General features: G+C 34.5%; 1 protein-coding gene across 3 annotated transcripts in view; it reads left to right on the plus strand.

Annotated features, from left to right (window-relative positions):
- Nucleotides 1-24,874, plus strand: part of bbg (PDZ domain-containing protein big bang) — a 309,605-nt gene that overhangs the window by 13,400 nt on the left and 271,331 nt on the right. For all 3 annotated transcript variants that reach the window (XR_016143110.1, XR_016143111.1, XM_089102679.1), the window contains exon 2: nt 10,436-12,496. Coding sequence is in view for 1 of the 3 variants with exons in the window: in XM_089102679.1 (XP_088958805.1) it covers nt 10,455-12,496 (2,042 nt within the window). In the remaining 2 variants the exon portion in view is untranslated. The remainder of the gene's footprint in view (nt 1-10,435; nt 12,497-24,874) is intronic.

Below are 24,874 nucleotides of genomic sequence, written 5' to 3' on the forward strand. Positions count from 1 at the left end.
TAATCTTTGGAAATCAACTACGCTGAACAAATGGCTATCTCAAAATTTTTATTGGATGTGTTTGGGGGAATGATGCGTGTTGGGGGGGGGGGGGCTAGTGGCCCTCCAATCACTTTTGACTATTAAGAAGGGCACTAGCCCTTTGAATTTCCAATCGAATGAGCCTTTTTTGAAGTTTCTACGACAATGCATTCTATAAAAACCTTATATGCCCCCCGGGCATAACTTAAAACCCTTGCCCCAAGGGTTGTGGGGGAGTGTCCTCCTCAAAAACATCTTGTCCTCCTCAACACGACAAGGATTCCTGATAAAGAGATTATTTTTTAAAATCAATAATGTATTTAATTATTATGCATTTAATTTTAAAAGAAAATCAAACTCAATTCAAAATTACACAAAGATTTATTGCTTCCCTAGATAATAACAGATGTTGTCTTCCTGCAATTTCCAACGCCTTAGAATAGTTTACAGAAGGAGTAGAGATACTAAAAATCATACTGCCGGCATAGATACCATGTTTTGATTTTACAATGGTCCTGTAAAATGTATCTCTTTCATAACAGGACAATTCTTCCCCTGAACTTAAATCCCTTGTATATTCAGACATTAAAAAAAATAAAATAAAATAGACTAGCGAAAGAAATCAAAATTTAAACTTACCATCCAGATTTCAAACTGACCCTCTTTCTTTTTATTATCCTATTCAACTAAATAAAATGAACAGGGTCAAAAAACTTTTGTCAAAAAAAACAACTGGCAGTAAAAAGTGACTTGACCAATATTCATCAAAACTAAAAACGGATTTCTCATGACAGTTGCTACGCCGGCAGTATTGACTTTTTATGCTGATTCTAAATATATAAAATTTCTTTCAGTTTATTGTTGCCCACCCAAAACCAAAAATCTGACAAAATTAGCCTGATTTTTGAAAAAGGGGGAAACACCCCCCAAAAAGTAAGCGATTTTATTTAAAATCCCTTTACTAGATACACCATATCAGAAAACCCTACCGTAGAGATTTCAAGCTTCAATCTTCAAAATGCGGAAATCAACTACGCTGAACAAAAGGGATATCTAATTTTTATAGGATGTGTTTGGGGGAATGATGGGCAGAGGGGGGGCTGGTGGCTGGTCACTTTCGACTATTAAAAAGGGAACAAGCCACTCTAATTTCCAATTGAATGAGCCCTTTTCAAAGTTTGTATGACTACTTCTTCGATACGAAGTGCCCTGCTCTAAAGGAAAAAATAATAAATGATACATTGTTTCAACATTGTTCTTATATGCCCTCAGGGCATAACTTAAAACCCTTGCCCTGAGGGTTATGGGGGAGTTTCCTTCTCAAAAACATATTTTTTACCTGTAAATCAACTACGCTGAACAAAATGGCTATCTCAAAATTTGTATTGGATATGTTTGGGGGAATGAGGGGCGTGGGGGGGGCTATTTGCCTTCCAATCACTTTAGACTATGAAAAAGGGCACTAGCCACTCCAATTTCCAATCGAATGAGCCTTTTTCGAAGTTTCTACGACAACTCCTTCGATACAAAGTGCCCGGGTATGGAGGATTAAAAAAAAATAAAAAAAAATAATACATTGTGGCAACATCGTTCTTTACTTAGGCAGCGCTATTGCGCTGCCTATGATAGCTGCATTAAAGTTAGGTTCAATTAGGCTCGATAAGCGTTGTGCGCTGTTTTTTTCTTAGATATTTTTTGCATCGAGACGTTTTTTTCTTCGAGACATTTTTTTAACTCCGAGCATTTGTTTTTTCTTTTTGACGTTTTTTTACTTCGAGAGGTTTTTTTTCTTCGTGATGTTTATTTTTTTATGTTGGAAACTTCTTGTTTTAATTTCGAGATGTTTTTTTTTACTTCGAGACGTTTGCATTTCTTCGTGACGACGCTTCGTTTTAACTTCGAGACGTTTTTTACTTCGAGACAATTTTTATCCGTGATGTTTTTTTTTTATTTCGAGACGTCTTGTTTTAACTTTGAGATGTTTTTTTACTTTTAGAGGTTTTTTTTCTTTGTTAAGTTTTATTTTAACTTCAAGACGGTTTTTTTTAATTAAGCAGAAAAAAACAGTTTACTTCAGTAAAAACAGCTATGTAAGGGTTCAGTGACTAAAGCCACTCTTTTTTTGCTAGAAGTATGTTTGGTGTTATTTTAGGACATGGAAAAAAGTTCAAAAAATATGTAAAAAAAGGGGGCAAAACTTGGGTGGTCTAAAGGAGAGGGGGGGGTTGCCTAGGCGGGGGGCAGGAAGTCTGGAGGGGAGAATAGGGTGAAGACTCGGGGACCCTCCCTGATAATTTTTTAAAGTAATGCCATATATGTGGCGTTAAAGTTATGCATTATGTGTGTCGTGAAAGTAATGCCCTATGTGTGTCGTTAAAGTAATGCCCTGTGTGGGTCGTGAAATGCATTAAAACCACACTAATAATATTACTGAAATTATTGTAAAATGCTTAGCAAACATCTTAGATCATTACGCAATCTGTTTTGCAATATCATAATACAAGGTAAAACCGCCTTGTCCGGGTTTGCTCAGAGTTAATTGTTCGTAAAATTCTCACAATCTATTGCATAACTAACACATTACGCAACTAACACTCAAAACCAGAGAAATCAGTTATGTAGGGGTTCTTAAGGGTGTCTTATATTTTATAAATCATCGGAAATTGCTTACCAAACATCTAAGATCATTATGCAATTTGTTTCACGATAGCATCAAGACAGGTAAAACCGCATTGTCCAGGTTTGTTCAGAGTTCAATGAACTTCAAGAGGGCCTTAATGCTATATCATTGCGCAACTGACACTCAAAAATAGGGAAATCAGTTATGAAAGCGTTGAGTGACTCAAGGCACTCTTTTTTTGCTAGAAATATATTTGTTGTTATTTTAAGACACTGAAAAAAGTTGAAAAAACATGTCAAAAAAAGGGGGGAGTTAATAAAAAAAATGTAAAAAAGGGGGGAACACTGGGGGGGCTGGAGGAGGAGCTGTTGCCTTGGAGGGGGAGGGTAGGGAGTCTGGAGGAAGGGCCATGCAGTGGAGACTCGGAGACCTCCCTGATAATTCGTTAAAGTAATGCTCTAAGTGCGTCGTTAAAGTAATGCCCTATTTGTGTCGTGAAAGTAATACCCTATGTGTTTCGTTAAAGTAATGCCCTATGTTTGTCGTTAAAGTAATGCCCTACGTGTGTCGTGTCGTGAAACGCATTAAAACCATACTACTAATATTTCTGAAAGCATCAGAAAATGCTTAGCGAATATCTTAGATCATCCAAAAAATTCCAATAAGTCCAAAAGTCCGAAATTGAGTCCAAAAAAAATCTAAGTCCAAAAAATTTCCAAGTCCAAAAAATTTTAAGTGAAAAATTCTAAGTAAAAAAAAGTTCAAAAAAAGGGTGAGGCAAAAAGTTAGGGGGAGGGTTAAAAAGTTGGGGCGGAGGGGCATTGGGACCATTTTTGATGATTAAGGGCTGTCGTATCGTCACCTAAAATGTATACGACTTTTTGTAGTAGTTCCTATAGCATACCGACTATGGGCATCGTCAAAAAACCTTCTATGTTGAATAAATATAAAAAATAAAAAACAAAAGTTAAAGAAATTAGACTTCAAAAAAAGTATAAAAACGGAGGGGGAAGTATAAGAGTATAAGAACAATTATAAGAAAATGGGGGGGGGATAAAAAGTTAGGGAGAGGGGAATTGGGGTGTTTGGAGTTTGAGTAATTGATGACTAAGGGCTGTCTTATCATCGCCTAAAATGTATACGACTTTTTTTAATAGCTCCAATAGTATACTCACTATGGGCATTGTCAAAAACGTCTATGTTAAATAAATATAAAAAATAAAAGTTAAAAAAAATTAGGCTTCCAAAAAAAGTATAAAAATGGAGGGGGAGGTTGGGTGGAGGGTAAAAGGTTGGAAGAGGAGGGGCGTTTGGGCCTTTGTAGGTTGAGTCTCTGATGACTAAGGGTTCTCGTATCATCGCCTATAATGTATACAACTGTTGTAGTAGCTTCAATATTATACCCGCTATGGGCATCGCCAAATCTATAACCCCCTCACTAATGGATTTCTTTTCATCGAAGTTTTTGTGTTTAAACGAGCACGAAATTTATTTTGCATTTTGTAAGAAGTATTTGTGGTAACTCCAATTGTATAGCCTACCCCCTATGAGCGTCGTCAAATTCATTGCCCCTTAACTACTTGGTGTTCAGCGATTTTTTTAGATTTCTAAGGATTCTATTCAAAAATAATATTCTCGGCGGCTTTTATTATAAAACATTTTAAATCCCACTTTATATTCACTTAATAATCTGTTTCGCGATACTATCAAGACTACAGCAGTCAAATATTTCTGAAATTATCAGAAAATCTTTAGCGAACATTATGCAATCTGTTTTACAATAACATCAAGAAAGGTAAACCCACTCTTTCCAGGTTTGTTCAGAGTTCATTGCTCCTCAAAAGCACCTTAGGGCTATATCATTGCGTAACTAAAGTTTGTTCAACCTCAATGGAGGATGGTCTTGATAAAGTTCGTTCAACCTCAAAAATGCCTTAAGGATGGCCTGGATAAAGTTCATTCAACTTGATACGCTACAGTGGTTCCTAGGGCCTCTGTAGAAGTATAATGTCACAATATACTTACTTCTACTACTAGTACTGGCACTAAATATAAGTTTCTACTATTAAATCTGCTGTTACTACTACTACTGCTGTTACTAAAACTAAGAGTATTGATAATAAATAATAATAATAAAGAATACGGCATTGGACTTTATAGTCCCTACCGGCTGTGCTGATCTCCGTTTCTTGGCCCTTCAGCCAGGAAGTTCAATGGGGGGTTGGGGGGCAACCATCCTGTGCTTTCGCACACCCTTCCTGTTTAACTTCCTCAGATTTCTCCAGGTACCCATTTAAAGCTGGGTCGACTCTGGCTGAGCTTACAGAGTCACGCCACTGACCCCCGTCCCAAACCAAATAATTGAGTACACTAGGAATAGAACCCTCGTCCTCTCGGACAAAGGATCCTAAATCCAGCGCACCAATCCACTTAGATAGAACGGCTTAAATCTTTTGCCTTAGTATTAAGGTAAAAGATTTTGGAAATATTGAAACTGTATGGAACTAAATCGAAACACACTATACCCACATAGGTTGTTATGAGGGCGTATCAAAAAGGCTTAAGGGACGGTTGATGATATTAAATTTAAGCTTTCAGCGTGTGTTGAAGGGGATCTTGACGAAACCAAATGTGCTATGTGCATAATTGCTACTAATGCTACAACAACTATTGCTACTAAGTAAGGTAAGTGAATGAAGCTGTAAAGGAATATTTATGCATATGTTGAACTAAATCAAAAAGTTCTAGCATAATTATACCTTTGGGGATCCCCCCCTCCCACAGCCCTCAGGATAAGTGCAGTAAGCTAGGCAATTCGTTCATTGTTCAAATTTAGTAAATGTTATTAAGAAAGGAATGCATGTTTGACCTCTACTGGGAAATTCGATGTCGGCTTTTAGTTTTCTCTCGCTTATTTAAATCTATTATCTAAGTTCTACAAATTATATCAAGGCCGCCAACATCATTCTAAATATTTTGACCACAAAAACTATTTTTTTTTACTTGAATTGGATTAAACTTTATTAAGCAAAAAAACAGCATAATTTAATCATTTGACAAGTAGCCGCTCAAGAAGAAACAAAGCTCTGAGGACGAATGATTACAACAACCAATATTATTAAATTCATCTAAATAACTCAATATATATACATATACATGCACATACACATGTATACACATATAATAATAACAAGTAAAATAAATATAAAAAATCAATCTCTCTCGTCAAATATATATATATATATATATATATATATATATATATATATATATATATATATATATATATATATATATATATATATATATATATATATATATATATATATATATATATATATATATATATATATATATATATATATATATATATATATATATATATATATATATATATATATATATATATATTAAAATACATAAAAATAAACAAAGACTACATAAACTATGGCTCCTCATCCTCCCCTCCCAATAAATACTTCTTTAATCTTTTATTAAATTGCTGTAGATGTTCAGCCGCCTTAGTAGGCTACTCGCCAGAAGCACACTCCAATCACTCGGTCCCAAATAGCGAATCGTAACTCCTGCCCGAGTATTCTGCCAATGCTCAATCACAAGGTTATCCACATTTCTATTACTACACTCATGTAGCCTAAGCAACTATTACTCTTATAAAAATGAGAAAAAATATCTGAGCATATATCATTCCGACATTGATATACAAAAATTGCAGCCTCATAATCCCTGAGCTGTCCAACATTCATCACTTTTAAATTTCTACAGCAGGTCAATGTATCATTAAAAACTTTCACATATTCTCCAATTATTCTAGCCACTTTATTTTGTAAAATTTGGATACGTTTATAATTAGAGTAGAAATTAGAACGTTTATAATGGACGAGATACGGCAAGTGTCTTAGGTACCACATCCCCTTAAAAAGAATTTCATATAGGAATTATGTCAAATCCCCCCAGTGTAAATTTTCCCCTGGAAAATTTACTTCCCGGAAATTTACCTGCCCAAGGAAGATTTTCCCTATGAAAATTCACCCTAAGCACAAAATCTTCACCCTCTCCTCTCCCAAAAAAATGTCTGTATTCTTTCCAATAACAAATACTATACGTAAACAGTTTGCAACTTTCAAAACTTACAGGTCAATTCCCACGGACTGTGGGGGGCCATTTTACCCCTAAAGACACAGTTATTTGGTCTGTTATCAATACTGAACAAAATGGCTATCTAAAAATTTTGATCAGATAACTTTGGGGAAAAAAGGGGCATTTGAGGGGGGCCAGTTACCCTCCGATCTTTTGGTCACTTAAAAAGTGTACTAGAACTTCTAATTTCCGTTCGAATGCATCCTCTCCCTATCTTCTAGGACCATTATTTCGATACGATTACTCCTGGGAAAAAAATAAACACGCATCCGTGATCTTTCTTCTGGCAAAAATAGCAAAATGCCACGTTTTTGTATATAGGAGCTTGAAATTTCCAAGGTAGGGTCCTAAGGTGGTGTGTTGTATCTGACGGCAGGATTTTCATTAAGACTCCTTCAATTTTAAAGGATATTGCCCTCTATTTCAAAAGCCACGCGAATTTTCTCAGGCTCGTAACTTTTGAGGGGTAATATTAAACATGATGAATCTTATATATTTTGAATCAAAATAAAAACCTGGTTATTTTGATGTATCTATTGATACAAAATTTCCGTCTTTTAGAGTTTGGTTACTATTGTATCGACTCGCTACTTGAAGTTCGTTATCACGAACTGTTTGATTTTAGCAAAAGCCGAGAACAAGTACTTAATTTTATGTTTGTTTGATGCGTAACTGTTGTTTATTATGTATTGTGTAACGTTTTGAAAGTAGCCGAGTAGCGTCTTAGCTAGATAGTAACTTTCCTTCACTAATATTTGAAGAAAAATGTGCCATTGAAGACTTGGGGCAAGCACATACCACCTTTACTTTTTTCCCATTGGGTGCTCAGCATCCGCTATGAAACAATTTTCCTAAATAAGTTTTAAGACATCTTGAAAACAAATTTAGGCTTGTAGTTTTTACAAATGTTCCAGCACTTCTTTCCCCTAAAGGATATCCCATACCCCCTGACTCCCCAGATGTTGTACCCCTCTTGCCGTTTGTCTCCTAGATCAGGGACAGATCTAAATCTGTCAGCGCTATGAGCACTTCTTCTTTGAAAGAAGAAGCTCTTTTGTTGGGCAAAAAATACAAAATTCCACACTTTTGCAGATAGGAACTTCAAACCTCTACATTAGAGTTCCCCGATACGCTGAATCTGATGGTAGGATTTTTATTAAGATTCATTGACTTTTAAAGAGTGTTTCCCCTCTTTTTAAAAATAAGGAAAGTTTTCTCAAGGGTGTAACCTTTGATGGGTAAGACTAAACTAAATCAATCTTATATATTTGGAATCAGCATAATAAGCTGATTTTTTTATGTATCTATTAATACCGAAATTCCATCTTTTAGAGTTTTGGCTACTATTGAGCCGCGTTGCTCCTTACTTACAGTTTGTTACCACGAAATGTTTGATATTTTTAAATTAGACTCAAATTACTGGAGCTTCTCCCATTAGAAAGAACTGATACAGCCACAGTTAAACATATCTTCAAACCAAACGTCGGTGCCTTAGGGAATGGTAGGTTTCAGATTTTATTTGATCATATCAAAAAGTGCCTTAGACTCAGCACCCCCTACAGACCAGCGCCCGGGGCAGGCTTGCCACCTGGATCCGTCCCTGCTGTAGACTATATTTTTAATAAAACAACTTCTTATTGCTTCCGTTTTTAACAGGTCGTGGTAACGAACTATAAGTAAGGAGCAGCCCGGCTAAATAGTAACCGAAACTCTAAAAAACAGAATTTGACCCCAATATATTTAAAGATATATTAAAAAGATATATATTAAAGATATATTAGATACATTTGAAGAATTGGCTTATGGTGCTGATTTCAAATATAAAAGTTTCAGTAAGTTTGGTCATACCCATCAAAGGCTATGAGCCTGAGAAAATTTGACTGGTTTTTGAGACACCCCCTTAAAGTCATAGAATCTTAATGAAAATGACACCATCAGATTCAGCGTATCAGAGAACCTTACTTTAGAAGTTTCAACCTCCTATCTGTAAAAACGTGGAATTATGTGTTTTTTGCCAGAAGAAAGGTCACGGATGCGTGTTTTTTTGTTTGTTTTTTTTTCACAGGGGTGATCGTATCGACCCAGTAGTCCTAGAATATTGGGAGAGGGCTCATTCGAATGGAAATTAAAATTCCTAGTGTCCTTTTTAAATGACTCAAAAGATTTAAGGGCAACTAGGCCTCATCCCATGCCCCTTTTTTCTCAAAATCGTCCAATCAAAATTTTGATCAAAATCTCGTTGATTGGACGAGATTGCTAGTTTGAGATTGCTGTTTTGTTCAGCATAGTTGAAAGACCGATCTAACTATGCCTTTGAAGATATCATGACCCCCCACAGTCCCTGGGGATAGGTCTTTAAGTTATAAAATTTGTCCATTGTTTATGTATAGTGCTTGTTATTGGGAAGTATGCATACATTTTTCGGGGGAGGGGGTAAATTTTCTGTTGGGGGGATTTTCCTGGAGGGGGAAATTTTCCATGGGGAGGAAAGTTTCCAAGGGTAAATTTTACAGCGGAAATTTTACACTAGGGGAATTTACAAGAATTTCTAAACGAAATGCTTCTTATGTCCTGCTTTCTTTTTTCCGACTCAATTTTACGCGTGGAGATGTTAAGGGCAATTGTCTGGGGTAAATTTTCACCAGGATTGTATTGTTAAGAGAATATATTGGTGGGGAGGAGGTATTTTTCCGTGGAGGTGGAGCCAGATTTCACGCCTTTATTTAGAAAGACGACCAGAAATTAAATATAAAAAAACAAGTTTTTTTAACTGAAGGTAAGGAGCAACATTAAAACTTAAAATGAAATGAAATTATTACATATATGAGGGAGGCTGCTCCTCCTCAACACCTCGCTCTTTAAGCTAAAGTTTGCATAACAAAGCATAACAAAATGAATAAAACCGAATTTTTGATGCGTTTATTGAAGTATTTTTTGTAAGCCCTCCCAAAACAAAAATCATTTTGTACCCCCCCCCCCCAAAAAAAAAAATCCTGGATACGACCCTGCATATACTAAACACCTATGCATGAATTTACTTTAGAGGATTCACGTTTGGAAAAAAAAGGAGGTAAAATAAAAAATAAGAGCAAAACCATGAAAAAAAAATACTAGCCCAATAATATAAGATAATAATGGGAAGCATGGGAAAAATTGTTCTAATCTTGAGATCTAGATAGATGGTCCCAGAGGTCCCTCGTGTGCAGGCTTGATTAGGCATGTAAGGAGGGAATTGTTTTACGGGTGAGGAGGAAAGCACATCTTTGATTATGAACAGAAAACAGTAAAATTAGACGGAATTTATAAGCCAAAACAGAAAAAAAGATCTAAATCTCGAAATTTTGGATGAGATAGAGGAGGTACAGATTAAGCCTCTTCCTCTTGCTCAAAAAAACATTTACAGTTTACCCTCCGATTTCCATTTTTTATTAAATTCACATGTTTTTACTTTTTTTTCGGGTATGTACCCCCGCCCCCAAAAAACTACTTCCATTTGAATAAATCTCCTGTGCATATGCCTCTCTGTGGCATTGTCGGAAAACCCTTACACCAGGCTGCTAGCAACCGTGGCTGTTATTTGCCGGAATGCTAGTTTACTAAAAACATAGATTTTTGTAAATTCTTTTTTTCTTTTAGGGCTTCTCGAGCGCTAAGAATGGCTAGTGACCTAATAAAGTTCTCACTAGGAAGTAAAGCACGGAAAAAACGAAGTCAGAGCCTTCCTAGAGACTCTTCCCTTTTCAGTACAACGATGGATCCCTGCACCGGTGTTGCCCGAGCAGAGACCATTAACAGAAGAAAAAGTCCATCCCCTAATAATGAAAACTCACTTTCATCTGGACAGAGTTTTGAAGCATCTACAGTGATAATAAAGGAAAGACAGGAAAGAATTGGACTAGGAATCAAGTTTTATGGAGGAGAGAAAATGGGTTCAAATGTTTACCAGTTGTTTGCTTTGGATATAGCTAAAAATAGTCCTGCTAGTAGGGCAGTCTTGCCATGGGGCCCAATTGTCCAAGACGATGAAATATTGCAGATTAATGGAGTTCCAGTAAATAGAATGACAAGGAGTGTAATTATACAAAAAATGACTTCTCGAGACTCACGTTCGATTGAAATTAGAGTAAGACGGAAAAATACGAGAATTCTGCAGGAACGGGCTGTAGATTGCCCAGCTGAGTTTCAAAATTGTTGGGTGCCACAACCTGTTTATCTTAAAAAGAAAAAGAGACGGTTTTTTAATTTAGCTTCATTACTCCGGTCAAAACGTCAAGATTTCAATATTACGAACACCCGTTTTCAGCATGTAGATTATGAAAATATGAAATTGAAGCAGGGCGAAGCTAAATTAGGCTTTAATGAAAACTCAAGACACAAGACTCAAGAAAATTCATTAAGAAACATATCTCGGAGTGATAGCTCTCTAAATAAAAACTCACCAGGCAAAAAAGAAGAGAATTTACAAGAGCTTCAGCAACAGATTTATCACCGATCCTTTTTCTGTCCTTCCACATTGAAACAACAAAATACAAGATGTAAAGAAACCTCAGATTATGCAACAAAACACAAAAGCACTGAAGATATTTGGCTACAAAACAGAAATACTTTTTTCAATATAAAATGCAGTAAGCGATTTTATGATAGTGACTCTATTCAGCTTAGTGTGAAATATCCTACTGGAGAACCTAAAATCCAGCCGATATATGCTAATAATGAAGTAATAAAGAGGGAGAGTCACAGGCTAAATAATTATGAAATTGTGAATAATCAACCAAAGGTAAATAAGGTAAATAAAACAGAAAAGACTTCACTATTTTCTGAAATATCGTCAGAGAATAATTCTAGAGAAATTAAAATATCAAATACTTGGGGATTGTTTGACAGGTATGGTGTGACTAAGATTGACAATAAAACCAGGAATGGACTGGAAAATGAATTTGACGAAAATTTTACTTTTGAAGCTGAAGTTAATGACAATAAATGCAAAATTACATTAGATTCGGCTGGAAATATTTACGCAACTAACAATGGAACTTTGGAGAATGATAGGAAACTCTGTCCACTGACATTACGAAGTGACACCAAATCTAGTTTGAAAGCCACGCCATCTGAAAATCTGATAGAAAATTCTACTGCTAGGGAAAAACAAATATTTAGTTATTTTAACCAAAACCCATTTTTCATCGAAACTGATTCTGATTTGGACGATTTGGGTGATCCTTTTTTAACCAAAATAGAATGTGAGGAATATGAACAATCTCAATTTAATGCTAGTAGTTATAAAGAAAACAAAAATGACGACTGCCTTGCGAGTAAAATCCTAGCTGATCAGATTGCAACTGATGGTAGAAGTGATAGAGACATAATCACACTCAAATGCACTAAATCAACTTTGGATGATGTAAGGAATATCAGCTTCAAATCTTCTTCTGAAATTAGAGATCAAGTTGCGAAAAATACAAGAGATGAAAATGAAGAGACATCTACAATAGAAATTGATCCATCTACATATGTAGATGACTATGGTGAAGAGCAAAACATTGTCGACAAAAACAGCAATAGCTCGATTTTTGAGAAGCACTTAAGCATTTGCCGAGCAGAATCTTCTTTTTTCAATTGCGCAGGCTTTGCAGAGGCTCAGAATCTAGAGCCACTAGATTATATCAGATTGTTAGATGCCTGTGAAACATCAACGACGTAAGTGCTCCTTTTATTGCTTGTGTTGTATAAACATATTTATCTTTTCCTTTTTTTTCTATAAAAAATTAATTAGGGGCTCATGATATAAAAATAACTCCAGTAAAAAAAAAAAAATACCATGACACTCCTAACAGTGACAAACCTAGTAGAGAACTGTAATGTCTCCTACTCCGAAGTTCCACTTGTAGGCAAAAAGAAAATAATAATGAAAAAACATTGAAAACTATAATAATAACTAGATTTTATAAATTAAGCACTGGGAAAAGGGAAAAGATACCTTTTTTCCCTTTGTGAAACATTTCTTATATGAATCAATAACTGTAAAAATTGAACATACTTAAAAATTCAAACCCTTGGGGGTGAAGTGATTTTCCGCTGTTAAATCAAATTACAAAATAAATGGAATTTACCTAAATAGATAGACAGAATCATACTCAATACTGAAGATTTGTTCATTCGGAAGTACGGTAGGAGTGATGACTTATTGCAACATCTTATTCAATAAGATGTAATTCAAGTACAAAGATTTTCTTTAGCTTTTGATCTCCTAATCCTAACCAACAAGACTAACGCCATCATTTTTACTATTTGAAAAAAGTGTTTTTCCACAATAATCAGAAGCGCCATCATTTTTACTCTTTGAGGAAAGAGTTTTTCCACAACAATCAGAATGACTCACCGTACTGAAAAACTTGTAGGAAGTAAAAAAAGCTGCCAAACGAAAAACAAATTGTTTTATGGATCTACATTATATATAATGGTGCGATACAAAATTAGCCATAGACTTCATTTTTTTTAATTACTCTTCATCGGCTTGAGCTCTTGCTCTCGAATGTTTTGTGTGTTTTGAGATCTTGAAATTAATGCAAGTAACTTTGTTTTTACCTTTCCCAGTGTTCATTTTGTCCTATTCTTTATCTTAGGCTGAAAAAAAAGATTATAACTGGCTTCATTTAAAAGTTTTGATTCCATACAAAACTCTATAAAATTCTTCAGCCCAAATAGCTATAGGGCCTGTAAAAATACAAATCTCTGAAACAATTAAGAGATCTTTCCGGATAAACAATTCTAAGAGATATTTCTCAAAGGTTCAAGTATCTCCTATTAAGTGTGTAGTTTATGAGTATACAATAGCAGAGCAGACAGTTTTCGGCAATCTTCACTCATCTGAGGGTCTTTCTCTTTCAGAGGTTCATAATTCGAATCAGCATGTCCCAGAGGCCTATACCTTTGTTACCCCCCTCCCTCTCTGCAAATACGCCAACCTCATAGTCAAGCTAATATATTTCCTGGGGATAAAATCCTGATACAAAATCTCTTGGTTCAGAGTATCCTAATCATATGAACTTAACTGAAATCTTAATCAAATACCTAAGGGCTATCCGGAACATACAAAGTTTTGCACAGACAAGTCTCTTCAAGGTGAGAGATGCTTTGTACAGCATGTTGTGTGGGTTGGATTATATTTTGTGTGAGGGGGATTATATTGTGTGGGTTGGGTGTGTATTAAATTTTATTTTTGTCTCAGTACATGTACTCACCTGCCATTTTTATTATTATTATTTAATTAGTTATTAGGTTTTGCAGGCCACCCTTGCAAGCAATGTTCTGGTATACCGATGATTCCTTGTAAAATACTTTGCTACTCATTATTTATGCTTTTAAATACTATTCAGTTTAAAAAGTGTAAGTTAAGGCTCAGTGTAAGGAGGGGTAGCCTATTGGAGGAGGATCCCCCGTGTTTTGATAATTTAGCTCATTTTAAGACTAGATATATATTTAGGGACGGATTAAACCACCTCATGATTCTGCAGTTTCACAAGAAAAACAAAATTATACGCGGGTTTTTCAATAGTTTGAATTGTTGGCTGTCTCAGAGTTTTTCTTTTTTCTCGAAAGCTAAAATACCTGTGTATTAACACCTGTACCAGATGTTTTAGCTTCCTGTCTACTAAAATGCAGAAATTCAATTTCATTTGGAGAAATTCTTCCAACAAAAGTTTGTTTTGCTTCCTATAGGGGATTCTAAAAAGTCATTGCCTTAAAAAAAAGGAAGAGTGCTCATTTGAACGGTCATTTAGTGCCTGTACACTCTTCTTAAGTAACAATACGAGTCGCGCCACAGCAGGATGCCCGTTTCGGTCATTTTGTTATGTCATGTAAAACTTATCAAACAGTTCGTGGTAACGAACTGTAAGTAAGGAGCGACCCGGCTCAATAGTAACCGAAACTCTAAAAACCGGAATTTTGATACCCATAGATACATCAATAGAATCACATTAATATGCTGATTTCAAATATATAAGTTTCATTAAGTTAGTTTTACCCATCAAAAGTTACGCGAAATTTTGACTTATTTTCGAAAAAAGGGGGAAACACCCCCAAAAAGTCATAACTTTAATGAAAATCACACCTTCGGATTCAGCGTATCAGAAAACCCTACTGCGGAAGTTTCAAGCTCATATCTTCAAAAATGTGGAATTTTGTATTTTTTGTCAGAAGAAAGATCACGGATGCGTTTTTTTTTTTTTTATTTTTTTTTTTTTTTTTTTTTTCCCCAGGGTTGATCGTATCGAGCCAGTAGTCCTAGAATATCGTAAGAGGGCTCATTTGAACGGAAATTAAAAGTTCTAGTGCCCTTTTTAAGCGACCAAAAAAATTGGAGGGTAACTTGGCCGCCTCCCACGCTCATTTTTTTCCAAAGTCACCCAATCAAAATTTTAAGACAGCCATTTTGTTCAGCATAGTCTGAAATCTAATAAATATGTCTTTGAGGATGACTTAATCCCCCACAGTTCCCGGGGGAAGGCCTGGAAGTTATGAACTTTGCCCATTGTTTACATATAGTATTGGTTAATGGGAAGTATAAAGACGTTTCAGGAGGGATTTTTTCTAATGGGGGGGGGGGTTGGAGGAGGGGTTTGCGGGGGAGAATCCTTCCATGGAAGATGTTTCCCTGGGGGAAGGTACATTTCTATGAAGGGGGCGCCGGGTTTCCCAGCATTATTTAAAAAACGATCAGAAATTAAATAAAAAAAAAATATTTATTTCAATTGAAAGTAAGGAGCAACATTAAAACTTAAAACAAACAGAAGTTATTACGTGTATGAGGGGTTTCGTCCCCTAGTCAATACCTCGCCCTTTTCGCTAATGTTTTTTTTAGTAATTTCAAAAGAGCTATCTATTCTAATTAACCGGTCTTTGTAATACAGGGGTTTGTGTTCGAACAAAATTCGAACTTTAGCGTAAAGAGCAAGTTATCGACTAAGGGGCAAACTCCCTAATATACCTAATAAAACGTATGAATATAAAAGTTTGTTATATAAGTTAATTCGTAAGTTACGTCAGAACAAAATTTCGAGAAAGCCATTTAGCCAAAAAAAGTAAAATTAATATGCAAATTTCGTTTTAATTATTCAGGTACGGTTAGCCAAAATCAAAGTTGCATTAATTCAAAAACGTTCAGAAATCAAATAAAAAAAAACAAGTTTTTTTAACTGAAAGCAATGAGCGACATTAAAACTTAAAACTAACAGAAATTATTCAGTATATGAAAGGGGCTGTCCCCTCCTCAGTACCTCGCTCTTTACGCTAAAGTTTGAATCTGTCACACAATTTTATTTTTTAAAACAATAAAAAACTTTAGCGTAAAGAGCGAGTTATTGAGGAGGGGACAGCCCCTTTCATATACGGAATAATTTCTGTTCGTTTTAATTTTTAATGTCAACCCTTACTTTCAGTTAAAAAAAACTTGTTTTTTTTATTTAATATCCTAAACGAGGCCAAAATGCTTTCGAGAAAAAAGAAAAACTCTGAGACAGCCAACAATTCAAACTATTGAAAAACCCGCGTATAATTTTGTTTTTCTTGTGAAACTGCAGAATCACGAGGTGGTTCATTCGGTCCCTAAATATATATCTAGTCTTAAAATAAGCAAAATTATCAAAACACGTGGGTCCTCCTCCAATAGGATGCCCCTCCTTGCACTGAGCATTAACTTACACTTTTTAAATTGAATAGTTGACAGTGTAAAGAGAATAAACTAAATATCCACATTAATTCTCGAAAAAATGTGACAGATTTACGTCAGTAGGTGGAACCTAGACCAAGTTTGGCAATAGAGTCAGCTTTCCTGCTTGTGAGAACTTGTCTTTCTACAAAAAAAAGAATCATTGTATGAGTCTCGTCATTTTAAAAGCATAAATAGTGAGTAGCAAGGTAGCTTACAAGGAATCATCGGCATACCAGAACCACCGCTTGCAAGGGAGTCCTGTAAAACCTAATAATTAAATAAATAATAACAACAAAAATGGCAGGTGAGTATATGTACTGAGAAAAAAATAAAATTTTATACACACACGTTAACTGATCCCAACCCACACAATATAATCCCCCTCCCACAAAATATAATCCAACGCTATACAAAGTAGAATAAGAAATTAATATGCATGTTATTTATTTAGCTTGTTATTCTTAAAATAATTGCAATTCAATAAATAAATTGAATGTAAACCTAGAACCAATACAAAGTGAGAAAACTGTACAAATGTTACCGTGAATGTCCGAAATCTGGTTAATGTCGACATTCACCGGTGAATGTCCGAAATTCCTTTTTTTCTGCATGGATGCAATTAGCTTTGCGAATCAGCTTTTACAGTCTTATGCAAGGTATGATGGTTAAAGTCAAAGTTAGGTTACGTTAGTTTAGGTTAAGTTAGATTACGTTAAATTTGGTTTTAAATATCAGAAATGGGTTAAAAACCTAATCTAACCTGTCATCATCAGCGTTGACTGACAACGCTGACTAAATCTAAGGAGAAAAAAAGGTATTTCGGACATTCACCGGTAAATGTAGACAGTCACGACTTTTGAACATTCACGGCAGGGCTTCCACTATCCCCGAATTTTCGGGGATTTCCCCTAAAATCTATGTGTCTCCCCGAAAAAAAATTTGGTTCCCCGAATCCCCGAACTTTCCCCGAAAATCACCCAACCACGGTGCCACCCCTAGCGACTATCCCTAGCAAACATTACTTTATATACCATAATTTTTCACTACTCTCTTCTCCGTTAATTTTCGTCTCCTGTATTTCTTTGCATAAAAACCAGACCGATACAATTTAAGTATAGACGGTTCTTCATTTGTTCACAAAAGTATCATTTTCCTGCATTTAAATTAAACCATTTAGAATCCAGTATTCCAAATACTATAAGATTCTTGCGTCTACACCATTCGTGGTCAAGACAATCTTGACATAATTAACCAAAGAATTCTATTTGAAGTTGTTTAACGGAACGATCAGTATGATTTTGGGCTTTGAAATTGAACTTCTAAAGAAGGAGAATTGTTTTGAAAGCCAAATCATAAGTTTAAATTTGGTTTTCTTTTGCTGTTTTTGATTTGGGACATACTGTATCAATGTTTAATACTTAATGATTGAACGCGTAATATATTGAAGGAATTGATCTTTTTGACAGGAATTCTTACCATTTAAATTTTTGTTTCATTCGGTGTGTAAAATTTAAGTTCTTTTCTTTTTTTTATCTGAGAATTGTACTTGTCATACCACCTTTTACCCTCAAACGTATTCACCCAGCACTCCCCTCACAATTATTATTTTGGTCCCTTCACCCTTGTAATATAATCAGTGGGTGTAATATTTTAAACTGCAGTTTTAGGATCTTTTTACGGTTTTGCAAAGCTGTTAGTGAGGCGAAAAATATTTTACGGAAAATATATTCTGCTCAATTTCGGGACAGCCAAATAAATTTGTTTAAATATCTAGGCATATCCTCACAACTTCAAATGCTTGAAAAATTAGTAATCCTGTATGAAGGCTAATTCTGAGATAGAAACAAAAGAATTTAAAGAAATTGTGGTATAATTTATTTCTTCTTAAAACAAATCCCTAAATCAATTCTTCTTACAATAAAAAATGCACCACCTCCCCTCCCCCTCCTAATGAGAAAAATTTTTGCTATAGAATATGTACAAGGTCGGGGAATAGGGGATTTAAACGGAAGTGACCCCAAAAATATTATTTATGAGAAAATTTACATTACAGCTTAAAGTAAAAATTTGGTTATTAGGCTCATATTGTTTTCGTGTCAAGTTTTATATTATTTTTGGACTTATTTTGTTAATAATGCCAAATAATATTAGTGTGAAGAAAAAGAATAAGTAACTTTTATATGATTTGTAGCTGGAGCTATTATGTCCAGGCATTAGATGGACTGATATAAAAATGAGACTGCAATAAGTACTATATTTGGAACATGCATGGCCGCAGAGTTGGTGGGAGGGTTGGGGGTTAATCGGTGACTATATAGTGATTACGAGGTAACCAAAATAAGGAAAGTATAGAAAGAAAGTATAGGAACATATATTTTAAAATATATGTTCCGAAGGGGTATTTTCCGCAGAGGGGGGGGGGCTGGCTATTTTCCGAGGGCATTTTTGGTGGGGATACTTTCCGTGGGGGGTGTATTCCGGGGAATTACTTCCCACGGGTGGTATACTTTCCGTGGGGAGTATTTTCTGCAGGGGGTATTTTTGTGAGGGGGGGGGGTATTTTCCGTTTTCTCCGAGGGTATTTCGGGGAGGGGGGGTAAACACTTCAGACCTTAGAATCAGCAAGAAAAACCAAAAATGTGTCAATTGTCGTCAAAATTTCCTTTTTAATTTAAGTTTGAATTTACTTGTTTAATTTAGTTCTTGTTTGTTTTAAGTTTTAATGTTGCCTCATACTTATAGGTTTCATTTTGTCTATTTAATACCTCAAACAGTAGAAACCTCAAACAATATTTTTTTTTTTTTTTTTAATATAATTAATGAATTACTGACTTAATGAAAAATTGCTACTGGCATTTACAGTTCACATGTGTTCACTTTTTTTTTATTTGAAAACAATTTTGAAGTTTTTGCCGCAATATCAGCAATAAGCGTTTTCAGCTATGGGTTCGAATCCCTACTCTGGCTCTAAAACCTGCTCTGTGAAATGCTTGATTTACTATGCGGATCCAAGCCCTACTTGAGCCTGAAAATGAAGCTAAAACTTTTTGGCTCCTAAATTTTGACAATAAAATTTCAGTTTGTTTTTTTCCCCGAAAAATCCCCGAATCTTGAAGACTTGTCCCTGAAAACTCCCCGAATTTTTAAGACTTGTCCCCGAATTTTAATATTCGAGAGTGGAAGCCCTGATTCACGGTAACATAAGTACTAGAAATAGAAACGAAAGGTGAAAATTAACTTGTTTGTCTATGTGATTAGCTATGCATAGACATGTGGTCCAATTCCTCGAAACAAATTAGCTCCTTTCGGGAAAAAGAATTGATTGCACATAATATGTTCAAAAGATAAGGTCTGTAACTCCAATATTGTTTTCTCCTCGTTGATAGCAAAGAGATGCGCTGAGTTCTAATAGCACTTTGCCGCTATAATTTATATGAGCATTTGGAATGACCTATATTTCAACTGAAACAAAATATACACTTCGCACATTGCAAGTATTTCATGATTAAAAAACATTAAATTTTGTATTTGGTCCGTGAGGAAGTCTAATAATTCTTTTTATGGTCTGTTGAATATTCAAGAGCTGTATGAAGTCAAAATTAAGTTATTAAACTCGAATTAGTCATACGTTTTGTTTCACCAGCCTAGTGACGGTATTTAAATAAGGTAATTGACTAAAAAGCGCATCGTAAAAGTATAGTTCAATAAATGATAATGAAACTGAAATGAAAAATGGGTAAAGTTTGTTTCAGGCGCATAAGATTCCTAAAAGAGTTTACTTAATGGGTGAAAGAACACTTGCTTAAAAATTTTATATTGAACCATATAAGGGTTTATCTTAGAACGAACGACTCTAAAAAAATTAGTGGTGAAAAATCAGTGGAAAAAAAATTGAACAGTATTTAAAGATTACAGTTTTGTCCAGAGAAAATGAATAGTGATCGTTAGAAATAGCGTTTCTATTCTTCGCATAAAGTCTTCCGTTTGCTTGTCGATTGAATGCACCAATTGGGCTGAAACTTCGCAGTTACGATCCTCTCTGGTAGGAGAACATCAAGAACTGTTTGTATTTATGTTTTTCTTGTGAATTGAACTTTTAAAAACATGGTTTTTCTGATTAAAAGTAAAGAGCGAAATTGAAACTTAAAACTAAAAAATTACTGCTTTGCATTTTACACAATATATTTCTCAAAAAAAGTTTCAAATAAACTGACTTGTGATATTTCCCTACATTTGCAGAATTCTCTAAAACTACAACTTTGCTGAAAACGCAAGACCAACGTAACAAAACAAGATTAGAAGCAGAAAAATCCTTTAGTGTCCTGACGAAAATAGAAGACTAATTTATTAAGCTCTCAATAATTTTTACCGTCCGTGAAATCAATAATTTTCATTATAATTAAATATATTATTGATTTGAATAATTTTAATTTGTATTCAAATATAGCGTAATTTTAATTCTCTAAGAAATACTCAAGAAAGCTTAGTTTTCAGCAAAGGGCCAGTTTTTCAGAATTTTACAAATATAGGAAAATATCAAGAGCAAGTTTATTTTGAAATAGGTTCTCAAAAATATGCTGCCGGAAATTCGATGCTGTTATTTTAGTTCGTTTTAAGTTTCAACTTCCCTCTTTACTTTCATCAGAAAAACTTTTAAATAATTATTTTTGCGTTTTATAGGTTTAAAATATATACTGATATACACAATGAACCTAATAAAAAGACCTTTTTGGCTTTGTCCAACTTAGGCAAAGAATAGTCAACCAGAGTTTTTGCTAAAATAGGGCATTAAATATAGATTTAACCTCCCATGCCTTTTAAACTTTTCCTATTTTTCGAGGGGAACTTTTTCCTATTTTTACTATCTTCAAGGGGATGTAAATAAGAAATCAATTATCTATAAAATATTATCCGATATAAAATATATCAGAGAAGCCTGAAAGACATTAAAAAATTTTAGATGTGCAGTTAATTATGGAGACCAAAATTAAAGAATGGAGACCAATGACCAAATTTTGAGAATTAATTAGTATTAGTATTAATACTAATTAATAAAAGATTTAATTAGTATTAACACTCATATTTTAATCATGACTCATTAAAATTTGAATCACTATTTAGTGCTAAGGTATTAGTTGATAAACTCTGGCAGGTTTCCAGTTAATTCCTGTTATATTTGAAGTAAATACATATTAAATTAAAATTTCCATGGGAACGTACTGAAAACTTTATTTCAAAACTCCAATAAGACAATATGCTTTAAAAAAAATAGTGTCATTATTCGTGCAATTTTTCTGCTGCAATGCTGCAAATGATTTGAACTAGGCTACTCATCAGAAAGTGTACTCTCATTATTTTCGCTTCTTTGACTTTATCATTTTAGGAAAATTAATCATTAGAAATGAATGAGCGCTTGAAAGAGAATACACATTTCAGAAATTGTCTTATCCAGTATTTGAATCTAGGTTACCACAACCACAGCACACCGCCGTTGCCGCTAAACAACAAAATCTTGTGTAGTTTTTTTTTCTGTTCCCAATCATTCGTTGCATCACCTCTTCACCTTCATTATTCCTAGTCTTAGTGTCTTCTTAACGTTAATTTTCAAATACATTCTTGTACCCTGACCTCGCACAACCTCTAAAAACTCATTAATTTTGCTTACATTTTCGTCTAGGATACTTAAATCCTCAGCGTAACCAAACATCAGCATAAAAACAAGTGTCTTCTTCCCCAATCGATTCCTTGTTTCTCCCATTGCCTTTGCTGTAATCATTAGGAGCAAACTCCATAAAATTGATTCATATAAATGGGGAAAGGACGCAACCTTGCTTAACTCCAGATTTAATACAAAACCGGATACTAACCTCATTTCTTACTTTAACCACAGCAATGTTATTCTTGGACATAGCACTAATCACTTTAATGTATTTATCTGGTGTACCACACAAGAATAGGGCCGTCGCTAAAGCTCTTCTATCAACTGATTCAACAGCTTGCTCGAAATCTAAAAAATTGAGAACTAAAGGGGTTTTATCACTCAGATGCTTCTCAATTATTAATCCAAGAGTTTATTACATGCTAAAAATTTAATATAGTAAGATAACCTAGAACTCAAAGCTCTGTAACAACTTAATGTATAAGCTCTTTTTTACTATAAATCTACAAAAAGTACGCTGAAATGATGAACAGTTTTGAATTGAGCACTTAAATATCTACATATGATGTTGCAGCAGCGAAGAAAAAATAGGAGAAACATTATTGCTACCACTACTACTACTGACAACAATTCACTGCAGCACCAAGGTGCCTGACACCAATACAGTTACACACAATACTCCTTCATCTCAAACTATTCAAATCCACCTTCTTTACGCTTTCCCAAGAAGTTTTCATTTCCTTTAAATCTTTTGTTACAACTTCTTCCCACCCCATTTGAGGACTATCAGCATGGGCGCCGGCAAGGTGGGCAGGGGGGCCATGCCCCCCTGGAAAATTGGGACTATAAAGTAATTATAAGAAAACCAAAGAAAAGAGAGCAGAATAGGGGAAAACTATGGAAAAAATCATTGTTGCCCCCTTGTTGGCTGCCTGCCAACATATTTTGACCCATTATCAGGAAAATAAAAGTTTTTATTTCTGATTGAGCAACCCCTCACCAGTTTTCCACAAAAATTTGTTTACTATGGTTTGGTTGGAGTAATAACAAAAAATTCTTCATAGTTATGAATGGTAAGTAACTAACAATCCTTGTCAATAATAAAAGTATAAGTCTAACTGTTGATAACATTCAATCAAAGAATCAGCTTCTTATGGTGATCCTAAATATGCATTTGTTTATTAGTAATTAGTACACAAGAAAGTTCGTATACTTATTGAAAACACAAGGAAAACAACTTAATAAGGGGCAATTTCGGTAAAAAATGCCGTCAACTTTTGCTTGCATTGCAAGTACCTATGAGCTGAACTATGAAGCCACTATAATCAGAAATGTTTCCATGAACAAAATGCTGGGAATTTCTGCATTTTCTCCCTGAACGGATGCGTTTTTTGTGTTTTATTATCAATTATTTTTTCAAGGAGTGATCGTATTTATCTAGTTGCGACTTTGAAAAAGATTTAATTAATTACAGTTATGAAGTATGGAGGTGTCAAATATACTCGCCTTTGGTAGGTATTCAAAATTAAATTAAAAATATTGAATTAAAAATTTTTATTTGATTTTCTTAATCTTAGTTTTAATGTTTCCCTTTCAACAAACTACTTTGATAATGTGTTACTTTATATAAACACTGAGTAAAAGGCATTAAATATTTTGATGTTTGATAACCAAGTTCAAAACTGTCGATATCTTTAAAAAATATCCGTCCAACGCTTTGGCATTGCTCAACAAAACTAAATGCTGGGAGTTTATATCTTAGTTTTTGTAAGTATTGTTTCGTGTATTTTTTATAATTTCTTACTTTTTTCATTTTTATATACTTTTATTTTAATTGGCTTACTTTTTCCATTGCCTTTAGAAAATTGTTTGTTTCTAAGCTTCATTAAATAAAAAACAAGTTTTTTCAACTGAAAGTAAGGAGCAGCATTAAAATTTAAAACGAATAGAAATTTTTACGTGTATGACGGGGGCTGTCCTCCTCCTCAACACCTCAAAATTTCTGATTGTTTTCCAAATCATACCCAGGCCTAGCCAAGATATAAATTGATGTATCGGTCCCTCAAAACCGTGATCAACTGCTTTTAAAATGTGTCAATCAATAATTAAACGTTGATTAGTGCTGTCCTACGTTTAAATTTGTAATATCAATTTTGGATAAAATTTGAATATACTTAAAAAAATTGGCGATGAATAGTAATTTTGGTGAAAAATATTTTTAATATTACTACTAGAGAATTTTGATTGGATGAAAAGGAGTATTATTGTTTGTATGGATGGAAATACTGTGAGACTTTTCATCTTCTAAATAACTGAAGCCATCACACCCTCTACAATAGGATTTTCTTATCGAAAAATACTTTACACATATTTTTTTTAAATACATTGAAGTACTTCATATAAATAGAAAAAGAAAACTATTACTATTTAAAATTGCTGAAAACTAAGTTCCTAGCAGTAATTGCCACCCCAAGGAAATTTCATGGGGGTTGATGATGACCTTCCTTGCCTTTTCCACCTCTGTGCAAGTAGATATAGGAATGTAACGTATTAGCTGTACAGAGAAACATTCTAATTAATTCCTGCTCCCCCCTTCCTCTTTCAACCTTTACCTGAAGCCTCATGAAGAGTAAGCAGTTTGTCCTTTCAAATGTACTTTTGCAGGAATATACCCTACCCCCACCTAAATAATGACTCACACCCC

Source organism: Artemia sp. Qi Xiang Cuo, chromosome 16 (assembly GCF_049724085.1).
Source record: "Artemia sp. Qi Xiang Cuo chromosome 16, ASM4972408v1, whole genome shotgun sequence".
In the NCBI taxonomy this organism is placed as follows: domain Eukaryota; kingdom Metazoa; phylum Arthropoda; class Branchiopoda; order Anostraca; family Artemiidae; genus Artemia; species Artemia sp. Qi Xiang Cuo.